The sequence below is a fragment of the Bufo gargarizans genome, chromosome 7, assembly GCF_014858855.1.
Source record: "Bufo gargarizans isolate SCDJY-AF-19 chromosome 7, ASM1485885v1, whole genome shotgun sequence".
In the NCBI taxonomy this organism is placed as follows: domain Eukaryota; kingdom Metazoa; phylum Chordata; class Amphibia; order Anura; family Bufonidae; genus Bufo; species Bufo gargarizans.
Genome location: NC_058086.1, coordinates 125,587,291 through 125,611,776, shown reverse-complemented (window position 1 = coordinate 125,611,776; position 24,486 = coordinate 125,587,291). Strand labels below are relative to the sequence as shown.

The following is a 24,486-nucleotide window of genomic DNA, read 5'->3' as shown; positions in this document are numbered from 1 at the left end:
GATGGTGAGTGAAGTTAACAACTTTGTTACACCCAAAACACAAATCTTGATTGGATTCACTGGTATGGAAGATACATTGATGACCATACTGTACCTCCCAACTTTCTAACTGAACAAAGAAGGACACATAGAATGTGTCGGCAGATAAGAACCATTTGGCCCATCTAGTCTGCCCATAGCCTTATGCCTATCCCATGCATGCTTAAACTCCTTCACTGTATTTGCAGCTACCACTTCTGCAGGAAGGCTATTCCATGCATCCACTGCTCTCTCAGTAAAGTAATACTTCCTGATAGTACTTTTAAACCTTTGCCCCGCTAATTTAAAACTATGTCCTCTTGTAGCAGTTTTTCTTCTTTCATATATTCTTTCCTCTTTTACCTTGTTGATTCCCTTTATGTATTTAAAAGTTTCTATCACATCCCCTCTGTCTCGTCTTTTTTCCAAACTATACATGTTAAGGTCCTTCACGCTGGGTTCACGCCTGAGCGTATTTGGTATGCGCTTTTTACAGGCGTTTTTATCAGGCGTTTTTGAGGCGCATTTTGGGGCGTTTTTGTATTAAGGAAACGCTCGTAATACGCGAGTTTGTGTGATTAACCACAGAGGCATCCAATGAAAAACTGCCTCAATACGCGCGACAATACGCCCCAAAGAAGCTCCTGTACTTCTTGGGGGTAGGGCGTTTTACAGCGCGTTCGTATGCGCTGTAAAACGCTCAGGTTAGAACCAGGCCCATAGGGAAACATCGGTTTTTGCCTGTTGAGCGTTTTACAGCGCTTAGGAACGCGCTGTAAAACGCTCAGGTGTGAACCTAGCCTTAATCTTTCCTGGTAAGTTTTATCCTGCAATCCATGTACTAGTTTAGTAGCTCTTCTCTGAACTCTCTCTAGAGTATCTATATCCTTCTGGAGATATGGTCTCCAGTACTGCGCACAATACTCCCAATGAGGTCTCACTAGTGCTCTGTAGAGCAGCATGAGCACATTGTGCACTAGGCCATACCTCTAACTCCACCCAAAACATAACTATGCACCTAATCCCAACCAGTCCACTTAAGGCCCCCACATAGTAATTGTTTCCTCTTCATGCCCCTAACAGTATTTATGCCCACATTTTTCCCTCTCGCAGAATTATGCCCAGCTGTTTCTACAGTAATATGCCCTGTTATGTGCCCCCATTAATATGCCCTGTTATGTGCCCCCAGTAATATGCTCAGCTGTGCCCCCAGTAATATGCACCGTTATGTGCCCCCTCATGAAATTATGCCCAACTGTTCCCACAGTAATATGCCCTGTTATGTGCCCCCATTAATATGCCCAGATGTGCCCCCAGAAATATGTCCAGCTGAGCCCCCAGTAATATGTCCAGTTATGTGCGCCCAGATGTGTCCCCATTAAAAAATAAACACCACATACCTTGTTCCTAGCAGCAGGACATCGGCTGCTCTGGTCTGTGGAGGAGGTGGAGCCGAGACTGACTGCCGGGGAGGAATGATGGAGCAGGGAGGGGATGCCGACTCTCTGCTTCATCATAATACACAGGCAACTGTCTCTGCCTCCTATGGAAGCATAGCAAATGATGGCCAGAGGGTAGAGAAAGGCGCTCATGGGGTGAGTATGTTCAATAAGTGGAAAATCCACCAAAAAAAAGGTTTTGTTTGCTCACCTTTTGTGGTTGCACCTAATTGGGTGCAACCCCAGTGACGGTTGTTTGTGGACGGTTCACAGTTGGTGCAGCCCAGATCTCTCCAAATGCCCACCACTCGGGTTAGACAATGGGAACAAGAATAAAGAACGCTTGACTGTTTCGGTCGAACGTATGGACAGTAGGAGGCGCACTGTCACAACTGGATCATTTTTCAGGTTTATTGGTAGACAACGTGTTTGGGGTACTTCTGACCCCTTTATCAAGTCGGAGGTTTTTAGGTTGTTGGTCAAAAACCTTATGTCGGCGGTGCCGGTGGCACGGCTGGTGTATCAACAGCACAAGGTGAACGCTGACCATGGAAGCATAGACAGATGCCAGAAAGTGGGACATAGCTCCCCATATCGGGACAGCGGGACAGGACAGCCACTGCAATCTGGGACTGTCCCGCCAGATCCGGGATGGTTGGGAAGTATGGATGACTCCCTTCATATCTGGGGAGGGCGGGTGGTTTGCAAATAAGATGTGAGGCTGGGGTAGATTTTTTGTATTTATTTATATATAAGTTTTTATTGGTAGCCTCAAGCTGTTCAATTAGTACTTTTTCATACTAAGGGCTCATGCACACGACCGTATGGCTTTTTTAGTGTTTTGCGGTCCGTTTTTTACGGATCCGTTGTTCCGTTTTTTGTTTCCGTTGTGTTTCCGTTTCCTTTCTGTTTTTCTGTTTTGTTTTTCCATATGCCATATACAGTATACAGTAATTACATGGGCTGGGCATAACATTTTCAATAGATGGTTCCACAGATACGGAAAACATACGGATGCATTTCCGCATGTGTTCCGTTTTTTTGCGGACCCATTGACTTGAATAGAGCCAAGCACCGTGATTTGCGGACAAGACTAGGACATGTTATATCTTTTCACGGTACGGAAATACGGAAAACTGAAACGGAATGCATACGGAGACACTTCAGGTTTTTTTTGCTGAACCGTTGAAATGAATGGTTCAGTATATGTACAGCAAACTGAACTAAAAAAACGGCCAGTATACTGAACGCAAAATACTGTCCCTAAGATTTTAATCTGTTGTTGTGCTTGATTTCCCACATAATGCTTTCCTGGGAAACAGACATACAAGCAACTTTACTCTTTCTAAAAGGAAAACTCTTACCAAGAACCTAGCTTTTTCTGGGTAACTTTTCTTTAGCAGATCTGAGCAAAGAAAGCTTGCTTGGCGTCTGAGAGGCCTTGTTTGGGGTACTATTTTGTTCTATGAATGGTGCCAAGTATGCATGAGAAGCATTGTAAGCCAGGTAATGTTCCTTTGGGTTTCTGGGAAGAATATATGAAAATGAGCAAATCTTACATTTGCTGGCCTGAGACAGGCCTAGGGAAGCTGGTCTGAATATCTTTCCCAGAAACCCAGAGGGGCTTTACCTGGCCTGCAATACTCCATACACATACTACACATGCTAGGCACTCTCCATAATGAGAAAGATTAACCCCCAGAAAATGCATACATATTGCTGAGAAGCCCAACATAGTATACTAGCCTCTCGCTTTCTGTTCACTTACCTTGGTCATTGTCTGCAAATGAACTATGGTCAGAGATCTCGCAAGACATTGCTCTTCATTCACTGCAGCCAGGCTTCACTGACATTCAGAGTGGTGGGTCGCAGCTAGGGATGAGCAAATCGACTTCGGATGAAAAATCCAAAGTCGATTTGCATAAAAGTTTTTTCTAATACTGTACGGAGCAGGAGCTCTGTACAGTATTAGAATGTATTGGCTCTGATGAGCCAAAGTTATTGCTTCGTGAAGTCTCCCAAGACTTCGGGTAATAACTTCAGAAATTAATTTGTACTGTAAAAAAAAATTCAGTTCCAAGTGGTACCTTTGAACTGAACCGGAGTTCAGGAAATGTTTTTTTCACAGTACAAATAATTTATGAAGTTATTACCCAAAGTCTCGCAAGACTAGATCCCTAGTCACAGCAATAGAAGTAGCAGGAGCCAACAGCTGAAGCAGGGCGGACTGAGACCATAGCAGAGGCTGCAGATCATTGGCGTATAGTAATGGGCAAGGTAAGTCACTAACTCCCATGGAGACAAACATCTACAAGGAGGCTAAACTTGCTGCTCTGAAGCTTTTGTCGGTTATTGCTCAGAAAATTATAAGGGAAACAATGGTAACTGAAGCATCAAATTACAAAATCTCTTTATTTCTTCAACAAAGGGTACAAAAGCATAAAAAAGGCACAATATCTTTTAGTCAAGAGGGACACATTTATGGAGAGTAGAAAGAACTCATGTCAATATCAAAGCTAGGAAACAGCTGGGGAGGCTGTCACATATGGCTTGATAAACTAGTCCTGACTCATCTGGTTTGATTGCAGAATCCATACTCTCCTCACGATATGGTCACTTTCTGCTACTTGAGGTACTACATTGCATTGCTCCATATCATAAGGGCTCTTTTACACGAGCGAGTTTTCTATCCAGATGTGATACATGTAGTGAACGTCTTGCACGCAAACAGACTTCTGACCCATTCATTTTAATGTATCTGTGTGTACATTAGCGTTGTTTTTCACTCATGATCTATGTGTTCAGGAAAACTCACAGCATGTTCTATACCTTATGTTTTTCACGCAGCCCTGGCTCCATAGAAGTTAATGGGGCTTGAGTGAAAAACGGATGGCATCTGGATGCAATGTGTTTTTCACTGATGATTGCTAGGAGATGTTTATTGCTATTCTCCTTTTATTTTCCACACACACACACATGAAAAACGCATGCAATCCAGATAAAATCAGGACAGAAAAATTGCAAACACTGAATGCAATCGTAGACAAAACTAATAGAACTTTCAAGCAAAACCATCAGTTTTTGTCTGAACAGATCCTGGCACAATCTGTATCGCTCATGTGAAAGATCCCTAAGGAAACTGTAGTCTAATCTTAACCAATATACAAGGGATGTGACTCGGAGTAAGGCCTCTTGCACACGACTGTATGGCTTTTTCAGTATTTTGCAGTCCGCAAAAAATGGATCCGCAAAAAGTACGGATGACGTCCGTGTGCATTCCGTTTTTTGCGGAATGGAACAGCTGGCCCCTGATAGAACAGTACTCTCCTTGTCTGTTATGCAGACAATAATAGGACTCTATCTTTGAACAGAAAAAATGGAAATACGGAAACAGAAGGCATACAGAGTAGCTTCTGTTTTTGGTAATGTAGAAAGATGAAAAAATAGCGGCACTCACCAGTGTGGTCAAATATTGCAGCTTTATTGTAATCCACAAAAACATCAGGCAGTGGGGGAGAGGCAGTTCACCGCACGCACAGGTCAGCGGCGGCCGTTTCGCGCTAAATGCGCTTCATCAGGCTGAACGTCAATGCGTGCTGGTGCACAGCTCCTTTTTAAGTGCCGGCGTGAGCTGCTGTCATGGAAACTGACAACTCAGGTCACGTCCGCACTGGGGAGATAATTAAAACAACGTACATATTAAAACAATGTGCAAGTAATGCGCATGCAATCGCCAAAGAAAACGCACATATAGAACACGGTAAAGGGGGGGGAAACAAGAGTGGAAGCCCTGCATACTTGGGATATTACAGAAACGGACTTAGATCATTTCTATCATTGAGTCCTAATTCCCCCAGGGCTCCCGTGCGCAATACCCATTTGGCTTCTCTCTGTAGCAGGAGGCGGTGTCTATCTCCCCCTTGAGGGGGCGTGGATACGACTTCCAACCCGGAAAAACAGATACACTTCGTGTCACCATTGTGCACACTTCTGATATGTTCTATCAGTCTCGGACAACCTTTGCCTGTTTTGATAGAATTGAAGTGTTCTCTTATCCGTTCGAAGAGGCATCTAATGGTTTTACCGATGTAAAACCGTCCACACGTGCACATCAATAAGTAAACCACATAGGTACTCCGGCAATTGATGAAATTATTGACTTTATGCCGAATACCGGCAAATTCAATAATCTTTTTCTGTGGATTATTGGTGCAAAGTGAACAATTTCCACACCTGTAATTACCATTAGGTCGATTACTTGTGAGCCAATTTTTACTGCTGTCTTTTTGGAGCCTACTTCTAACAATTTTGTCTTTAACTGTGTGACTCCTTCTGAAGGAGATAAGGGGTCTCTGTCCTGTCAGCTCATTTAGAGTTGCGTCCCTCCTTAAAACGTCCCAGTTTTTGAATATGACTGATCGGATGCGGTCAGCCATAGGGCTGTATTTAAAGGAGAACGCAAATCTGCTGCTTTTTGCTGAATCTGCACCTTTCTCCTTTCTCCGATTCTCACCCCTCAAGAGATAATCTTGTGAGAAACTGTATTGAAAAGAGATATAAAAGAGTATGACATTATCAAAGACGAACTGGATAAAGCCCGAGGAGAGCTGGAATCCAGATTATCTGAAACCTTAATGGACGCCTTTGAAAAGAAGTTAAGTAAAAAATTAACTGTCATACAAGCAGAGGTAAAAGAACGAAAAAGAGATAAATTTGTCAGAGACAAACACGATTATGACACCGGTACCATTTTTAACTGGAATACTGGGAAAAGATTTAATAATAAAAGACAACAAAGGAAGAAAATCCCTCGACGCCAAAATAATGACTATTGGACAACAGATTCCGACTCCAGTATTTCGGATGATCCCGGCCATCTACCAGCCAATTCTGCAAGAGAGCCATGTGACCCTTTAGTAAAAGGATCAGAAGAGGAGGGAGAAAGAACAGGAAAAACAACAAGTGTCAGGAAATCGGGAAGAGAGAAGAAACAAGTCTCCTGGAGTAAGTAGATGACCCCCTCCACCCAGAGGAAAATTTAGTGATCAATTTGTCTGGTCACCTATTACCACCTGGGTGTGTTAAAATCCTGAACAAAGGACTTGGTTATAGCCTGACCGAAAAATTTGATCCAACAACCTTTGAGGTCGACCTGTTCAAAGCTACCCGCAAGCTTTATCTGCACAAGCTCTTCAAAGATACCCCACAGAAGCCAGCCACAACATTGGGAGAAGTACCACTTCAGATGGACTCTGGAGCCTTCCAAATATCAAATAAATTGAGTGAAGAGGAACAAGCCTGCCTAGCATTCCTAACTGGAATGGATACCACTGAGGCATCCCCCTGCGATGCGTCCGTCGTACCATTTAGTGGTGGAGTCAGATCCACTTTTTGCCCCCCTATGCCCGCTGGGAGTAGCATTGATATCTTCCAATACCAAGTCATGAGGGATATTAAAGCGGTAATATATTCCACCGCCCAACCCAATATTACTAGTGAGGAACAAAAAGCCCTACAATGGCTACGTTCACAGGAGGATATAATAGTGAAACCAGCGGACAAGGGGGGCAATATAGTTCTCATGTCGAGAGAATTTTATGTCAACGAAGCCCTTAGACAATTGGGCGATACTGGGGTATATGAAAGGTTACGGGGGGACCCCTTGCCGGATACCCAGTCGTCACTACAATCCCTCGTCAAGAAATATATAGGGATTGGTTTTTTACCTAAAAACCTGTTGGAAAAACTTGTCCCGCTCTCACCAGCCAAACCCTCATGGTATTTTCTTCCGAAGATCCACAAGTCGCTGAGCCACCCCCCGGGACGTCCCATCGTCGCGGGGATTGGCTCAGTGACTGAGCCTATCTCCAAGTATTTGGATTGGCTGTTGCGACCGGTACTCAGTAGCGCCCCCGCCTACCTCAGGGACACCAATGATTTCTTATTGGCCCTGAAGGATATTTGTTGGCAGAAGAATTACCATCTGGTATCCCTCGATGTGGAGAGCCTCTACACCCGCATCCCTCATGATGCCGGTGTAGAGGCTGTCCTTGACATCGTGGTGAACCTGGGTAAGAGCCCTATATATTGTGAGTTTGTAGGGGAGGCGCTCAAATTTGTTTTAACCAACAATGTATTCCAATTTGATGGCGAGTGGTTCAGACAAAAACTCGGCACGGCTATGGGGACCCCCGTCTCCTGCACCTTCGCCAATATGTACCTTTCCAGACTAGAGGATAGGTATGTTTATTCTGTGAGTAATTCCTTTCTGTCCAAATTAAAGACATATCTGCGGTTTGTAGACGATATATTCATAGTCTGGGAAGGTACAGAGGAAGAGTGCAATCATTTCGTTGATTATATGAATAGAAATGATATGGGCATGACTTTCACGGTGAACTTCGGGGGAGATAAATTGCAATTCCTGGATGTGGCTGTCTTGGTGGAAGGCGACGAGTTGGTCACGGAGGGCTTCCGCAAGCCCACGGCGGCCAACTCCTTGCTCCACCACGACAGCTTCCACCCAGAGAGTGTCAAAAAAGCTGTCCCATACGGTCAATTTATTAGACTGAGACGTATAAACAGTAGAGACAGTGGTTATCGTAGACAGTCGAATGACCTCAAACACCGTTTAATGAAGAGAGGTTACCCTGAAAATACACTCAACAAAGATATGGAAAAGGTAGAGGAAGTTTTCTCACAAGATTATCTCTTGAGGGGTGAGAATCGGAGAAAGGAGAAAGGTGCAGATTCAGCAAAAAGCAGCAGATTTGCGTTCTCCTTTAAATACAGCCCTATGGCTGACCGCATCCGATCAGTCATATTCAAAAACTGGGACGTTTTAAGGAGGGACGCAACTCTAAATGAGCTGACAGGACAGAGACCCCTTATCTCCTTCAGAAGGAGTCACACAGTTAAAGACAAAATTGTTAGAAGTAGGCTCCAAAAAGACAGCAGTAAAAATTGGCTCACAAGTAATCGACCTAATGGTAATTACAGGTGTGGAAATTGTTCACTTTGCACCAATAATCCACAGAAAAAGATTATTGAATTTGCCGGTATTCGGCATAAAGTCAATAATTTCATCAATTGCCGGAGTACCTATGTGGTTTACTTATTGATGTGCACGTGTGGACGGTTTTACATCGGTAAAACCATTAGATGCCTCTTCGAACGGATAAGAGAACACTTCAATTCTATCAAAACAGGCAAAGGTTGTCCGAGACTGATAGAACATATCAGAAGTGTGCACAATGGTGACACGAAGTGTATCTGTTTTTCCGGGTTGGAAGTCGTATCCACGCCCCCTCAAGGGGGAGATAGACACCGCCTCCTGCTACAGAGAGAAGCCAAATGGGTATTGCGCACGGGAGCCCTGGGGGAATTAGGACTCAATGATAGAAATGATCTAAGTCCGTTTCTGTAATATCCCAAGTATGCAGGGCTTCCACTCTTGTTTCCCCCCCCCCTTTACCGTGTTCTATATGTGCGTTTTCTTTGGCGATTGCATGCGCTTTACTTGCACATTGTTTTAATATGTACGTTGTTTTAATTATCTCCCCAGTGCGGACGTGACCTGAGTTGTCAGTTTCCATGACAGCAGCTCACGCCGGCACTTAAAAAGGAGCTGTGCACCAGCACGCATTGACGTTCAGCCTGATGAAGCGCATTTAGCGCGAAACGGCCGCCGCTGACCTGTGCGTGCGGTGAACTGCCTCTCCCCCACTGCCTGATGTTTTTGTGGATTACAATAAAGCTGCAATATTTGACCACACTGGTGAGTGCCGCTATTTTTTCATCTTTCTACATTACCTTCAGCTTGAGTCTTGCTTTCATAGCTGAGCACCGCCGCCTGTGTGTGTCCTCCACAGCCATATCCTGCATTGGATTCTGGCACGCTTGCACGCCGAGCCGCCGTGAGTGGTGCCGCCCCCATCTCGTTTTTGTTACATAGCTTCTGTTTTTGTTTTGTGAATCCATTGAAATGAATGGTTCCATATATGGTCTGTATATGGAATGCAAAGAACGTAATGTAACGTGTGCAAGAGGCTTAAAGGTTATATTACCCAGCCTGATGTGGAGATTGTTGGGAAGGAGGTGTTCCATGCCAGCAATCGACTGCTCGCTAGTGGAGGAGACCGCTGCTATAACATGCAGTGATCTCCTCTGCAGCATGGGGAGGAGTAATCGCTGTGCCAACACCTGTCCCCATGCTGTATAGTTTTTTGCCGGCAGCAGATCGTGATTAGACACCACAATCTGCCAGCTGCAAATGATCATTTTTCAATATGCCAAAAGATTTGCATTCGACGACAGTATTACACTGCAAGATGATCGCTAATGAGCGTTCATAAGAATGTTCGTTAGCAATCATCTGCCGATAAATCATCAGGTGTCATACAAGCCTAAGCAATGTCATTTTACTGTAAATCCAGATCACAGCTTTATAATGTGGCCAGTTACCTTGGGAGGTTTAGATCTGTACTTTGCCTGCTGGGAAGATGACCTCCATTTGCCCCCAGTAGTGTCCCCACTGCCCCCAGTAATGTCCCCAGTAGTGTCCCCCGCTGCCCCTAGTAGAGTTCCCCACTGCCCCAGCATTCTCCCCTGTAGTGTCCCCCACTTCCCCCAGTAGTGACCCCCACAGTCCCTAGTAGAGTCCCCCACTGCCCCCAGTAATGTCCCTAGTGGTTTCCCCCACTGTCCCCAGTAAAAACCCCAGTAGTGCCTCCCATTTCTCACAGTAGTACCCCCCACTGCTCCCAGTAGTGCCGCCCACCACCCCTAGTAGTGGCCCCTATTGCCCCCAGTCTTCATGTAACGGGGCCCGGCATTGTCACTGTACATGTGAGCACAGTGGACCCATTTCCCCGCCACCGGGCCAGGTCGCGGTGGCATCCCCTGCGTCCGTGATTGTTACGCTCCTGCTTCTCTGTGTATATGTGCAGTGTCCCAGGGGGTCAGTAGTGTATTCTGGGCTTTGTAGTGCAGATTGACCCACTAACCTGGGATCCACTGTCGTCTTCAATGGGGCAGATACTGGAACAGGCAGGTGATTAAAAGTTCGTGACGCCAGTGTCAATTAAACGGTGACACGCCGTGTATGGTATTGTAGAAGAATGAAGCAACCACAGGATAGCCAACCAAAACGGGAACTTTACTGAATGTCAGTGATAATAATACATGGACGCAGTTGAAAGCGCAGTTCCATGAAAGACAGTTGGTTTCTATTTGTATGCAGCTGGTTCTTAGAAGTACAGAATGGCCGGTCTTAGCAATGTTCTTTACAGAGTGTTAATTACAGGAGATGCAGTACAGGCGGCTTGCACACTATTCCTGACTGGTCCTGAAACATGTGACTTTTCCTCCAAGGTCCAATGCCCTATAGCTGGCGTATCCTTGAAGCTATCCTTATCTAGTACCTCCTCTGTTATCTTGAGTACCTCTTGCTTTATCTGATCGGCCTCTGTGGTATTCTGTGTCCTGGCTGGTTGCTTGCTTATGATGTTTCAGCTAAACGGATGATGACTCAGGAGGGGAACCTTTTCCTTGGATCCGGAACCCGGTTACAGGGCCTTTTCTACCCTCTCCTAGTCGGCAGGCTTCAGGCCTGCGCTACTCTCACAGGCCCATAGCCTGGCCTTGACTCAGACACAGGGTCATCTCTGACTCCTCTTCCCACAGTCTGAACTACTACTACTTCCTGACTGGGCCTTATATAAACTAGCTCCCTCTAGTGACTCAGAGCTGGAATGACACCCTAGCCGGCCTGCACATGCACCTTTCACAGTAACAGGAAGTAAATAGCATTACATTAACAAGATGTTCTATACCAACCTCCCCATAAATACAGGGGGAACGACAGTACCCAAGTGACCCTTCTGTAGTGACGGGGTATTACTCTCCCGTACACTACATACCCCGCTGCTTTAAGCTGAGTACGACCTCGTACTCCATCAGGGCCCGCCCAACTGGAATCATTACCTGAAATAGAGAAAGACACATGCATACATACATATATGTCAATTACACTCATATCAGACCCAATTGGCAAAGGTGAAGTGTGGTGACAAGGGGCGTCGTTCTCTTCTTCTCAGGATAGTGAGTGGAACTGGGGCGCTGACCTGGCACAGCGGATGTTTAAAGAACCAGGATAGTCCAGGACAATAAATAAGTCCATCATAAAATTAACCTTGCACATAGGAAGTCCATCTCTGGGCACATAGGCGTGAATAAAAAACCGGTTATTAAATACTGTCAGCAGCACAGATATAAAATGACAATACAGGACTCTGACAATACCAGGGCCATGTTATCCTGGCAAGTCCTGCTTACCCTTTAAAATAGTGCTGACATAAAAATTTCTTTTCAACCTGAAATGGGGGTTAAAAGGAAAACAGTGCAAACTAAGGCACAACTGGGATTTTTGCAGCAGGCCGGGTGTCCCAAACACAGCAGGGGCAGCTGGAAGCAGTGGTATACAGTGGCACTATCATTCGGTTAGAATGCCACCGGCCGTGTGTAACTGGCAGCAAGCTTGACCAGCTCTGCCAACCGGAGGGACAAAACGGCCAATAGGGAGACGGACATGAAGAAGGGCTTACTCACAGGCGAGTGTCATACTCCTCCTCAGATGAAGAGTCGATGAACGGAACTTGCAGCAACTGTTCTGGCAAGGCCGGCCACATCTGGAATCCATCTCCTCTGACGATCTTTAAAGGGGGAGGCTTGTCCTTCATTGCCTCCATTTCGGCATCAGTCCTGGGAAACGGGATCCACTGCACTCATCCCGCGTACCCGAGGTCCTCCACCCAATACACTCTCTTGCGTAGGGCCTCTAGGTCAGCCTTGGTGCAGGTCGTCGGGGCTACCGGAAGTCCGGTGACAGTGGCCTCTGGGGTAACGGTGGCAGCTGCTGCTTGACGTCGGGCCTCTGCACATTCTTCCGCCCGCCGGCAGCTGTCCTGCCGCTCTCTCTCCTCTTCTCGCCTCACCGCATCAGGAGGGGGATATCGTTCCTCCAGCCCCTGCAAAACGATGGGCTCCCAGAAGACATCGGGGCTTAGATAAACCTGGCTATGCAGGTGGGTGGTTCGGGCCGGTTCAACTCTCACTTCCTCTGTCTCACTCGGGTCTATCTCCTCTTTCTCTGGGTCCCAGGTCTCAGCCGGCACCTTCGGGCGAGTGACTGCGGTAGCGTAGGGGCCCCGTAAGCTTTCGGCGGGGGTATACTCCACTATCTCTCCCATGGTCAAGTTATGGAGATGCTCCGGGAGGTAGTGCCGCTTCACCGACCGCCGGTTCACATAAAAGTCCCGGCCAGTTCCCAACTCCTGGATGAACCCGTATCCTTTTTCTTTATCAAAGGACACCACGATCCCGCGGCGCCTTTCTAGCTGGGGCTTACCCGGAAAAGAGTCCCCTTGGATGGACTTGGCCATTTCCTCGAACCTCTTTTTCCGGCTGGTGTTCTTCTTAGCCACCGCGGCTTTCAATTCGGCCATGATAGTCGGCCATTGCGCGTGCCGGCGACGGATCGGTGGGGACTGAGGACGGGTTATACTCAAATCCATGGCCTGTCCCCAGGGGGTGGCCGTCCAGGCTAGAGGGTCCCATGGCCCCAACTCGGGAAAGTCCGGTGGAGTGGCGCCCCACTCACACGTGGTCTCAACTTCCAGCTCCTCAGCGCACGCCATCTCTTCTCTCACTGGGTGCAGAGTCGACACTGGCTCCTCCCACACACTGGGCCGGTCTACCTCCATCTGAGGCCCGCCTCCCAGGCGTAACTCTCCAGGGAAGTCAGCCGCATCATTATTTCTCAAGGTGGGTGGCGCTCCAGGACAATCTCCACCTCCTTCTTGGAGGGTTTGGGCGCCAAATATTCGCGCCTCTGTACATCGTGATGGCGCAGCAAAAAGCTTCATGGCATCGGCGGCCATTTTGGGTGTCCTGATGCCGCAATTCAATGACAGCAAGCAGGTTGATGAAAAGTCTAATAAATCACAGTCCATAAATACGATTTTCTCTCTGGGGGCAGCGCAACACAGTACAGCGTCTCTGTTTCCTCCCAGGCACAGTTGTAATCCACAGATTTGGGAATAAAGGTTACAGTCTTTGCAATACGGTGGTGGAATAGTTAAAGCACTACAGTTCACACTTCTCTGCACTTCAGAAGTATGCGTATCCTGTTCGTGACGCCAAAAAGAGCGATGCAGTGTCCCAGGGAGTCAGTAGTGTATGCTGGGCTTTGTAGTGCAGATTGACCCACTAACCTGGGATCCACTGTCGTCTTCAATGGGGCAGATACTGGAACAGGCAGGTGATTAAAAGTTCGTGACGCCAGTGTCAATTAAACGGTGACACGCCGTGTATGGTATTGTAGAAGAATGAAGCAACCACAGGATAGCCAACCAAAACGGGAACTTTACTGAATGTCAGTGATAATAATACATGGACGCAGTTGGAAGCGTAGTTCCATGAAAGACAGTTGGTTTCTATTTGTATGCAGCTGGTTCTTAGAAGTACAGAATGGCCGGTCTTAGCAATGTTCTTTACAGAGTGTTAATTACAGGAGATGTAGTACAGGCGGCTTGCACACTATTCCTGACTGGTCCTGAAACATGTGACTTTTCCTCCAAGGTCCAATGCCCTATAGCTGGCGTATCCTTGAAGCTATCCTTATCTAGTACCTCCTCTGCTTTCTTGAGTACCTCTTGCTTTATCTGATCGGCCTCTGTGGTATTCTGTGTCCTGGCTGGTTGCTTGCTTATGATGTTTCAGCTAAACGGATGATGACTCAGGAGGGGAACCTTTTCCTTGGATCCGGAACCCGGTTACAGGGCCTTTACTACCCTCTCCTAATCGGCAGGCTTCAGGCCTGCGCAACTCTCACAGGCCCATAGCCTGGCCTTGACTCAGACACAGGGTCATCTCTGACTCCTCTTTCCACAGTCTGAACTACTACTACTTCCTGACTGGGCCTTATATAAACTAGGGTTCCCTAGCTCCCTCTAGTGACTCAGAGCTGGAATGACACCCTAGCCGGCCTGCACATGCACCTTTCACAGTAACAGGAAGTACATAGCATTACATTAACAAGATGTTCTATACCAACCTCCCCATAAATACAGGGGGAACAACAGTACCCAAGTGACCCTTCTGTAGTGACGGGGTATTACTCTCCCGTACACTACATATGCTGTACATAAATGAAAGTCATTATGTGGACATGGACTTAAGGAGTTATTTTGCATGAACTGAATATACCTAGTAATGGACTATATGTCTAATAATGACTTTGGTTTGTGACGTGTAGGGATTGAAATATTGTATTGAATGTTGTTTTTCTTCTTGGCCCTAGTAACATGCACAGCTCCCAGACTTCAAAATGGAAAATTCAACCAAATTAAAAATCAATACGAGAATGGAGAATTTCTGCAGTATGAATGCAATAAAGGTTATATGACAGAAAGCAGACGTCTTTCTGGCATATTTCAGTGTCTTGAGGGAAGATGGAACGAAGCTCCTCAATGTATACGTAAGTCTCATTTGTTTAACATTTGAAAACTAAGAAACTATGACTAGCCACTAAATATATAGAAGCTATAGAAAATGCTTTAGTTTATGACAAATGACATACTGTATAATGACAAATATAAATTGAACAGGCCTACACTAGAGATGAAAAAATATCTATTTTAGGGTACTTTCACACTAGCGTTGTTAGAATCCGTTGGCGGAACTGCCTGCTGGATCTGGAAATCTGTATGCAAACAGAAATCTTTTTTTTCCACATCCGGATCTGTTAGACTTATTCATTGAAATACCGGACCAGTCTTTCCTGTATCATCTGGAAAACCGGATCCGGTATTTAATTTTTTTAAAGCTAGAAAGAACAGCGCATGCACAGACTGGAAAACCGGATCCGGCGATGCTGCAATTTCCAGAACACTTGGTACCGGATCCGGCGCTAATACATTTCAATGGAAATGAATGCCGGATCAGGCAAGTGCGGTAGTGTTCTAGAATTTTTAGCAAGCTGCGGTATTTTGTCCGGTCAAATACCGTACAAGGGATGGAACAGAAGACATCCTGATGCATACTCAACGGATTGCTTTCCATTCGAAAAGCATTGGGACAAAACTGAAGCGTATTTTTCCGTTATTGAGACCCTTTACCGGATTTCAATACCAGAAAAGAATAACGCTTAATGTGAAAGTACCCTTAAACAAGTGTAATTCTTTCACAATTTCCTGAAAATTCAGCTTCCCGACAAAACTTTCAAGGTTTGATTTGGGCAAATTATGTAAAATGGTATCAAATCAAGGAAATAGACAAGACGCGGCACTCACCAAAGGTCTTGCTCTGTATAGTTGCTTTATTGCAGATCAGATAACATACTGCGCAGGCGGGGGAGCGGGATGGCCACGATGTGCACCAGCGGTGACGGCCGTTTCGCGCAGAAGTCGCGCTTCCTCAGACCGGCTGTGACGTGCAGGCGCACGGACGTACCTTTAAAGGAAGACTGCCTGTCATCACCATGGTGATCCCAAACGCTCCCCAAGTGCGCAGCTGCAGAGAAACAGAGGGAGATACAGGGAGGTAATCAAGTCATATACAAATACAAACATTGCAATTGCTGCAAAAATGCCAATAGGCAAACTCCTATTAAGGTGACAACTGCCAGCAGCCTAGGGTAGGGATACATGAGGGAATATTTGGATAATCATACATGAGAAGCACGCAATTGCTTAGGAGAGAAAATACAGGGATGGAACCAGAGGTATTAAAGGGAACCTGTCACCGAGATTTTGTGTATAGAGCTGAGGACATGGGTTGCTAGATGGCCGCTAGCACATCCGCAATACCCAGTCCCCATAGCTCTGTGTGCTTTTATTGTGTAAAAAAACCCGATTTGATACATATGCAAATTACCTTGAGATGAGTCCTGTCCCTGACTCATCTCACGTTCAGGACTCATCTCAGGTTAATTTGCATATGTATCAAATAGTTTTTTTTTACACAATAAAAGCACACAGAGCTATGGGGACTGGATATTGCGGATGTGCTAGCGGCCATCTAGCAACCCATGTCCTCAGCTCTATACACAAAATCCCGGTGACAGGTTCCCTTTAAAGGGGTATAATTCTAAACCCAATACTGACTAGGGGATAATGGAGTCATAGAAAAACTGCCATGTCGTTCTTATCATTGATGCCATGGGGTCCCATAGCTCCCGTCCTGATGATCCATCTGGCCTCCCGTTGCAGCAAAAGACGGTGGCGATCCCCACCCCGTGGGATGGGTCCCACAGTCTCTATGCCGGCAAAGGAGAGGCCAGAGGGATCACCAGTATGGATAGAACGGACATGTTCAATTAGGCGGGGCGAACGTCGCCCCGTGTGGACAGAGTTAAGGTGTTCACGCACCCTTTCAAGTAAGGGCCTGATAGTCTTGCCAATATAGAACCTGTTGCAGCTGCATGAAACAACATAAACCATGTATGATGTACGACACGTGATAAATTGAGTGACTTGATCTGCAATAAAGCAACTATCCAGAGCAAGACCTTTGGTTAGTGCCGCGTCTCGTCTATTTCCTTGATTTGATCCCTCTTCACACACGCTGAGCACCACTGCTTCCGGTCATTGCAAGCAACCGCAGTGTCTTTGGATTCCTGACAGATGCAAGGGGCTCACAGGTGAACTATTAGCATAGTGCCGCTGATATTCCTTTTTCCCTCTTACCTACCATTTCATCGTTATGTAAAATGGTATCTGCCATTTTCCATTTCAAATGTGCCAGTGATCACAGCAGGGCAGGGAATACGAAGACGGAGGATCACATGATCCCAGGCAGGTCCCTGGCCTACAGGCTTGTCCATGCCTTACAATTAGGCTCACAGCAAATAAGTAGAGACAACCAGTGGCGTACATAGAGATGTAAGGGCCCCATAGCAAGGATCAAACCAGGCCCCCCACACAGGACAGACGGGTTTCCCTTGGGCCATTTGTCCACTGCTTCATTTGCTAAAAGTTGTCCTTTAGAGCAGGGCTGGCCAACCTGCGGCTCTCCAGATGTTGTGAAACTACAATTCCCACCATACCCTGCTGTAGGCTGGGAGTTGTAGTTTTTCAACAGCTGGAGAGCCGCAGTTTGGCCATCCCTGCTTTAGAGGGGAGAGTCCTGACCAAGTTTTCAATTCTAATAGAAAAGGAGATAATCCCAACTAAGACTGGGCCCCCTCTTGCCCTGAGCCACATAGCAGTCGCATGGTCTGCCGCTATGGTAGTTAGGCCCCTGGGGACAACATAGACATGTCGCAGGCACTATATGATCCCAAGCAGAGATGCCATGTGTATTCTCAGCTTATCCAATGATGTGACAGGAGAGGACATCTCTGTCTTTCAGGGATAGTGTTAAGGATTGGTATGCTATATTTAGTTAAGAGTTAATAAATTGCTAGAAAGACTAGCTTTAAACTAGGGACAGAACAGTCAGTGTACTGTGTGTCACAGCAGGGGCATAGCTAAAGGCTGATGGGCCCTGGTGCAAGAGTTCAGCTTGGGCCCCCTTCCCGCTGTACTTTGTGACAGGGGAGCACATAGCCTTCCTGCTGCCTGAGACAGAAATTGAAACAGCCCATATTCTACAGCTGACCCCTTCCCTCCAGCCTTAACATTCTGGGCACCAGTGCTAAACCTATGACAAAGCCCTCCCAGCATGTACTTTCTATAATACTGGTGTCGTCTTATGTGCACAAGGGTCTTTGGGCCCCCTCAGGTTCCTGGGCCCGGTAGCGACTGTTACCTCTGCACCCCCTGTGACTGCGCCCCTTATGTCACAGGGCTTGAGCTAGATGCATACAGACCCTGCTGAGCTGCACATTAATTTTCAAAGCTGCAGTCGTACCCCTTTTTATGTGCACAAGCCATTTAGCAATCCAATTAATATAAAAAGACTAATCTGCTGGCTGATGATGTTTTAGGCAGCATAGTCGCACTGAACACTGTGCTATTTGTATTGTGCATTTTAGAGCAAAAACCAAAGTTTCTTTAATTAATATGAATGTGCACAATAAGTGTGTTCTCCAGCATAACCCTCAGAGTATGTTTTTGCAGTGGACTGTGTCCAATTGCACATATTTTCAACAGATCTATTGCAGAGTATCTTGAATTAATATTAGTACCGTAAGTGTTTAATAGGAGTATTTTCCAACATCACGGTCAGTGTATACCGTATTTCACCCGCAGATCTTGGCCAGTTCTTTTTTTTCCCAATAATTCAGTTGCAAAGTGTCTTGATCCATTAATAAGTGTACTAAACCTGTGACTTCTAATTGTTTAAATAGGCTTTATAGTAAAATGTCTGGTAAATGACAGAGTAGCTACGAGTGGGGAAAACAAAAGACCCAGGCCACTGTGGGTGACTGTAGTAGTGCAAGCAGCACAGTATGCACCAGCTATCTGTTCAGTAGTAGTGGCAGGCCACAGTCTCCCTTGTTTCCGCTAGGCAACAGTATATTATTGTGGACAAAGAGGATAACATTCTGGACTGGATGCTAACTCGTCTGAATCACAGCAGATTGTTATTGATGTTACCTACCTCTGAGTCTGACATCATGCCTTTGATCTAGAGGTCAATGGATTTTTCCTGCTCCTCTTCCTTGCAGCCACATAGAAGTCTTTGATTTACATCATCTCTGCCTTCACTGCCCCTTCTTAGTGGTGTGCCTTATTTTTCCTAAGAAAAGACAACAGCCAGGATACTATGGAAAATACTCAAAATAGTCTTGCTGTTGATGAGAAAAGTCAGCATTCAGACTGCCATGAGGTGGTTCAGAACAACAACCTAAGGACTGAAATGCTGTGTTGGTGGTGGTAGTAGTGAAACTTAAAGCCATTGTAGTGGTGGTAGGGGCACTAGTATCTGTGGTGGCAGTGGCACTAAGGGCAAATACAGAGGAGCGAATTGTGAGGAGGGGCAAGGAGCCATTTACATATCACAGTATGAGTAAAGTGTTTGGGAGGATGATGACTATGATGATAATTGTGTTGGCAGGACCTGAGAACGAGATCAGGGTGATGAGGAGGTGGTGACATCAAAGGAGGAGGTTGGTGGTAGTGGCACTAAAGAGAAAAGAAAATGTACAGCCAAAACATGTAAAAAAAATAATAAATAAACATCCAGAGTCAATTTGCCTTCTAATGTGGTCAGTTTGGGAGAGATTATGCCGCTAATGCTGTTCATGCAGGATCAAAATATGTCAGACCTAGGCCCACTAGGTTGCGGCCATTGTTGCTGACCTCCTTGTCCAGTTGTGGTTGTTGGAGTGACAGCCAGCAGGATGTTTGCTGCTTGATGTACTTTAGCATCTGCTCACCTGTGTGGCTACTCTCTCCCAGGCTTATTAGCTCCAACACTGGATTCCAACGCTTGATTTGACATGTGATTGGAATGAGGGGGAGTGACGCTGTGCGCTGCTGCTATTGGGGACTGGAGCATGTCCAAGGAGGAGGTGGAGGAAGAGGTTAAGGACCTGCAATCATGAGGGGTCAAAAGCATCTGGTTTTGTTGCTGGAGTGCTGCCTTGCCCCAAAAAACATTGACCCAGTGTGCCGTGAAAGACATGTACTGCCCCTGCCCGTAACAGCTGCTCCAGGTGTCCAGTTTTCCCATCTCACTCCCCCACACCAATAACTGTATTTCTGTTGAAATGAGGAAAAAAATGTGTGGCAGATAGCTGCTTTTGAGGTTCTGCAGCAGCTGCAGCTGTTGTATGTGGCAGTAACTGCAGCTAGAAGGCACTGTCTAGCACACCCACCCTTTCCCTAGTCTACTCAATTATTCTTTCAAGCCTTTCTCTTCACTGTACATCACACTAGAATAGAGGCTTCATCTGATCAATTTCTGTCAGACCCTGCCTAGACCCATCCACCCTCATGCACAGCCCAGCACAGAATGGCATTCTGGTTGCTCTACAGGGCACCACCCTGACTGCATGCAATACTGATATATAATCACATTTTCACCTTATGCACCTACCCAAAAGATGCACCTAGGTTTTAGAGGAGAAAACTAAGAAAAATATATTTTCCATCAGCCCTCAGCTCAGAGCCCCAATCAGACCCCCTATGTTAATCAGACCTAACCTCAGAGCCAAAGTCAGACCCCAATGTTAATCAGACCTCAGATCAGACATCCAATGTTAATAAGACCCCTATATCAGACCTCAGATCACAGCCCCAATTTGAATAGGACTCCCCCATTCAGACTCCCAATGTGAATGACCCCCAAGCAGTCCTCAAATCAGAACCCCAATGTGAATATGACCTTCAACCAGACCACAGATTAGAGCCCCAATTTGAATGCCCCCCAAGCAGACTTCAGATCAGAGCCCTAATGTGAATATCCCCCTTCCCAAGCAAACCTCAGATCAGAGCCCTAATGTAAATGAACCCAAGCAGACATCAGATCAAAGCCCAATGTGAATGATCCCCCAAGCAGACCTCAAATCAGAGCCTGATGTAAATGACCACAAAGCAGACCTCAGATCAGACTCCCATACCCCAACTTACTTCTCCAGCTCTGGACACCACTGCAGCTCCTGACATCCACGCTCTTCTCGTTCTTCAAGCCATGCGCTGTGCTGTGACCGAACGCACACAGCGTGAGGTCACAGAGCGCCAAAATCTTCATGCTGTGTGCAGTCACAGCACAGAGAGCAGCCGAGGAAGACCAGGAAGAGGTCAGTACAAAGCCAGGGAGTGCTGCATTCACTACTTCCCAGTCCTCCTGTACTAATGAGCACTTCCATAATGGCAGCTATCATTAGTATTCACCCCATAAGATGCACTGACATTTCCCCCCACTTTAGGGGGAAAGGTTTCAATTACTTACCGGTAATTGGTTTTTCCCGCCTCCCCCAGGGACAGGAAACAACGTGGAGATCTTTAAATAGTCCCCTCCCCTTACCTGCTCCAGTAAATAACCGAGAAACTCTGAAATGGATGCAACATATTATTATTTATCTCTAATGAAACAATAAATTACACTCAGAGAGACAACAAAAAATGTCTTCAGAATAAACATAATGTAGGGGGAATTTCCCCGTGCAGCTGTGGGGGCTAGAGGAAAAACCAATTACCTGTAAGTAATTGAAATCTTTCCAAACACCCCCACAGCGGCATGATTGACAGGAGGAATACCAGAGAAATTAAAGTCTAGGGAGGGACAACCACAGATAACACTCTGCGAGAGAAGGACAGGTCCTTATTTTTTAATACATCTAACTGATCATATCTGAAGAACGTTGAAGGCGAAGACCACGTGGCTGCCTGGCAAATCTGTTCCAGAGGGACATCAGCTGACTCAGCCCATGAAGCTGCGACTGATCGCGTTGAATGAGCTTTTAACCCTTCTGGGGGAAAAATCTTTTTTAGATCATAACAAAACAGGATTATCGTTCTGATCCATCTGCTTATGGTAGTTTTGCTTGCTGCTTTTCCTCTGTTTGACCCTGCAAACTAGACAAAAAGTCTGTCTGTCTTCCTAAACTCTTCTGTTGTCTTAAGATAGGTCAACACCGATCTCCGAACGTCCAAATTGTGAAACCGCCTTTGCTCCTGACCGCCTGTTGGTGATCCAAAGGAAGGGAGAGATACTTCCTGCAAACGGTGGAATTTTGACACAACCTTCGGTAAAAAGGAGGGAGTGTGTTTTAGCACTATTCTATCATCTCTAATTGTTAAATATGGTGGTCTGCATGAAAAAGCCTGTATCTCCCCTATCCTTCTAGCTGTAGTAATTGCAACTAAAAGACAGGTTTTTAATGTTAGCATTTTTGAAGAAATCTCAGGCAAAGGCTCAAATGGGGACTCAATTAAAGTGGATAACACTAAAGTTAAATCCCAGGGAGGGACAGTGGCTCTACCCATAGGTTCCTTTCTACGGGCCCCTTTAATAAACCTTTTAATGAGATCTACTGCAAGTCTAGTATCTAAATAAGCACTAAAGGCTGAGACCTGGACCTTAATGGTGCTAACTCTTAACCCTTTATCCAAACCGCTCTGTAGGAAATCTAAGATATTAGGGATCATAAAGGGAACCCCAGTGTTACCTTCTGTAAATTTTTGAAAGGCCCTCCAGACTCTATCATACATTTTTGACGTGATAGTCTTTTGGCTGTGAAGTATAGTAGAGATTACTGCTTCAGAGAGTCCCTTCTTCAGTAATTCCCGTTCAGATTCCAGGCCGTCAGACGAAGACCTGATGACCTTGGATGTACCACTGGACCCTGATGTAGAAGGTCTGGAATATTCGGTAGAATCCAAAAGTCCCCTGCCGACATTCTCAGAAGTAGCGGAAACCTCCTTGGCCAATAAGGCGTGATTAGGATTAGCTTGTGACTCTCCTGTAGTACTCTCCTGGAGTACTCTTTGTAGGATCTTTGGAATCAGTGCAAACGGGGGAAAGGCATACAGATTTTCCTTTGGCCAAGGCTGGGAAAGTTAGACGATCCCTGTAGGGTAGAGAGTAAAATCTTTCTGTTTTTCTGTTCTGACCAGTTGCAAACAGGTCTAGGTCTGGAAAAAAACATCTTTGTGTTATCTAAAAAAAAGATTTGTTGTTTTAGACTCTACTCTCCTTCTTTCAGGGTATCTCTGCTTAAGAAGTCTGCGATTTTGTTCTCTTTTCCACTTATGTGTACTGCTGTGATAGAGTGTATATTTCTCTATGCCCATCGGAATATCTTTTCTGATACCCTTGACAGGGATGGGCTTCTTGTACCTTCCTGCTTGTTCAAGTAAATGACTGTTGTGATGTTGTCTGATAACATTTTTATCTCTTTTCCTTCTATTTCTGGTTGAAGTGCTTTTAGGGCTTCCCAAACCGCTGACAATTCTCTCAGGTTGGAAGAGGCTAGACTTAGGTTTTTCTGCCATGTTCCCTGTATCACTGATCGGTCTGAATGAGCCCCCCAGCCAAGGTACCCCTCTGCAAAGATTTCTCCTGTTCTGCCACCAATCTAGGGAATTTCTTACATAATGGGGCAATTTTACCTTCTTCTCTAAGGAGGATATGTATTTGTCCCAATTTCTTAACATGAACGCTTGAAGAGTCCGAGAATGTGCCTGTGCCCACTTTACAGCTGGAATCGAAGAAGACATGAAACCTAATATCTTCATTATTATTCGAATGGATGCTTTTTTCCTCCTGCGGAATAGAGAAATCTCCTGGATGATTTTTAACCGCTTCTCTACTGGCAAGAAGGTCTTCATAAGATCTGAATCCAATAACATTCCTAAAAAATATCTTCTTTTTTTCGGGATGAAGATCCGATTTTTCTGGATTTATCATCCATCCTAATTTTTCTAGATCCTGACGCACAATAATCAGTTGTTCCTCCAGGATCTGCTTTGACTCGGCAGCAATAAGAAAATCGTCCAAGTAGGGGACAACCAAAATCCCTTTTTGATGTAAATCTGCTACTGCTTCTGACATTATCTTTGAAAAGACCCTTGGTGTGGAAATTAGGCCAAACAGAAGGACCTGAAACTGAAAATGTAGTATTTTTTCTTCCCCCTGAATTGTGAATCTTAGGCTACTTTCACACTTGCGTTCGGAGCATATCTGTCTGGTTCCTGCACAGACAGATCCGCTCCTATAATGCAAACAATGGTATCCGTTCAGAATGGATCGGTCTGCATTATATAAAAAATAAAAATATATAAGTGTAAAAGTTATTCAGACGGATCCGTCCGGACTTTGCATTGAAAGTCAATGGGGGACGGATCCGTTTGAAATTGCACCATATTGTGTCAACTTCAAACGGATCCGTCCCCATTGACTTACATTGTAAGTTTGGACGGATCCGTTTGGCTCCGCACGGCCAGGCGGACACCCGGAATACAACCAGAGGTAAGGAGGAAAACCTGTTGCTATCACGTCTAAAACCCAGGGGGACCTGGAAATGTTTTCCCAAGCTGGAAAGAATCTGTTTAGTCTTCCTCCCACAATGCTTCTGGCA

At 45.7% G+C, this 24,486-nt stretch overlaps 1 protein-coding gene across 1 annotated transcript in view; it reads left to right on the top strand.

Moving 5' to 3' along the window:
* Window positions 1-24,486, top strand: part of LOC122944191 (complement receptor type 1-like) — a 380,940-nt gene that overhangs the window by 199,368 nt on the left and 157,086 nt on the right. The window contains exon 8 of the mRNA XM_044302417.1: window positions 14,818-14,994. Within this exon, the coding sequence (XP_044158352.1) occupies window positions 14,818-14,994 (177 nt within the window). The remainder of the gene's footprint in view (window positions 1-14,817; window positions 14,995-24,486) is intronic.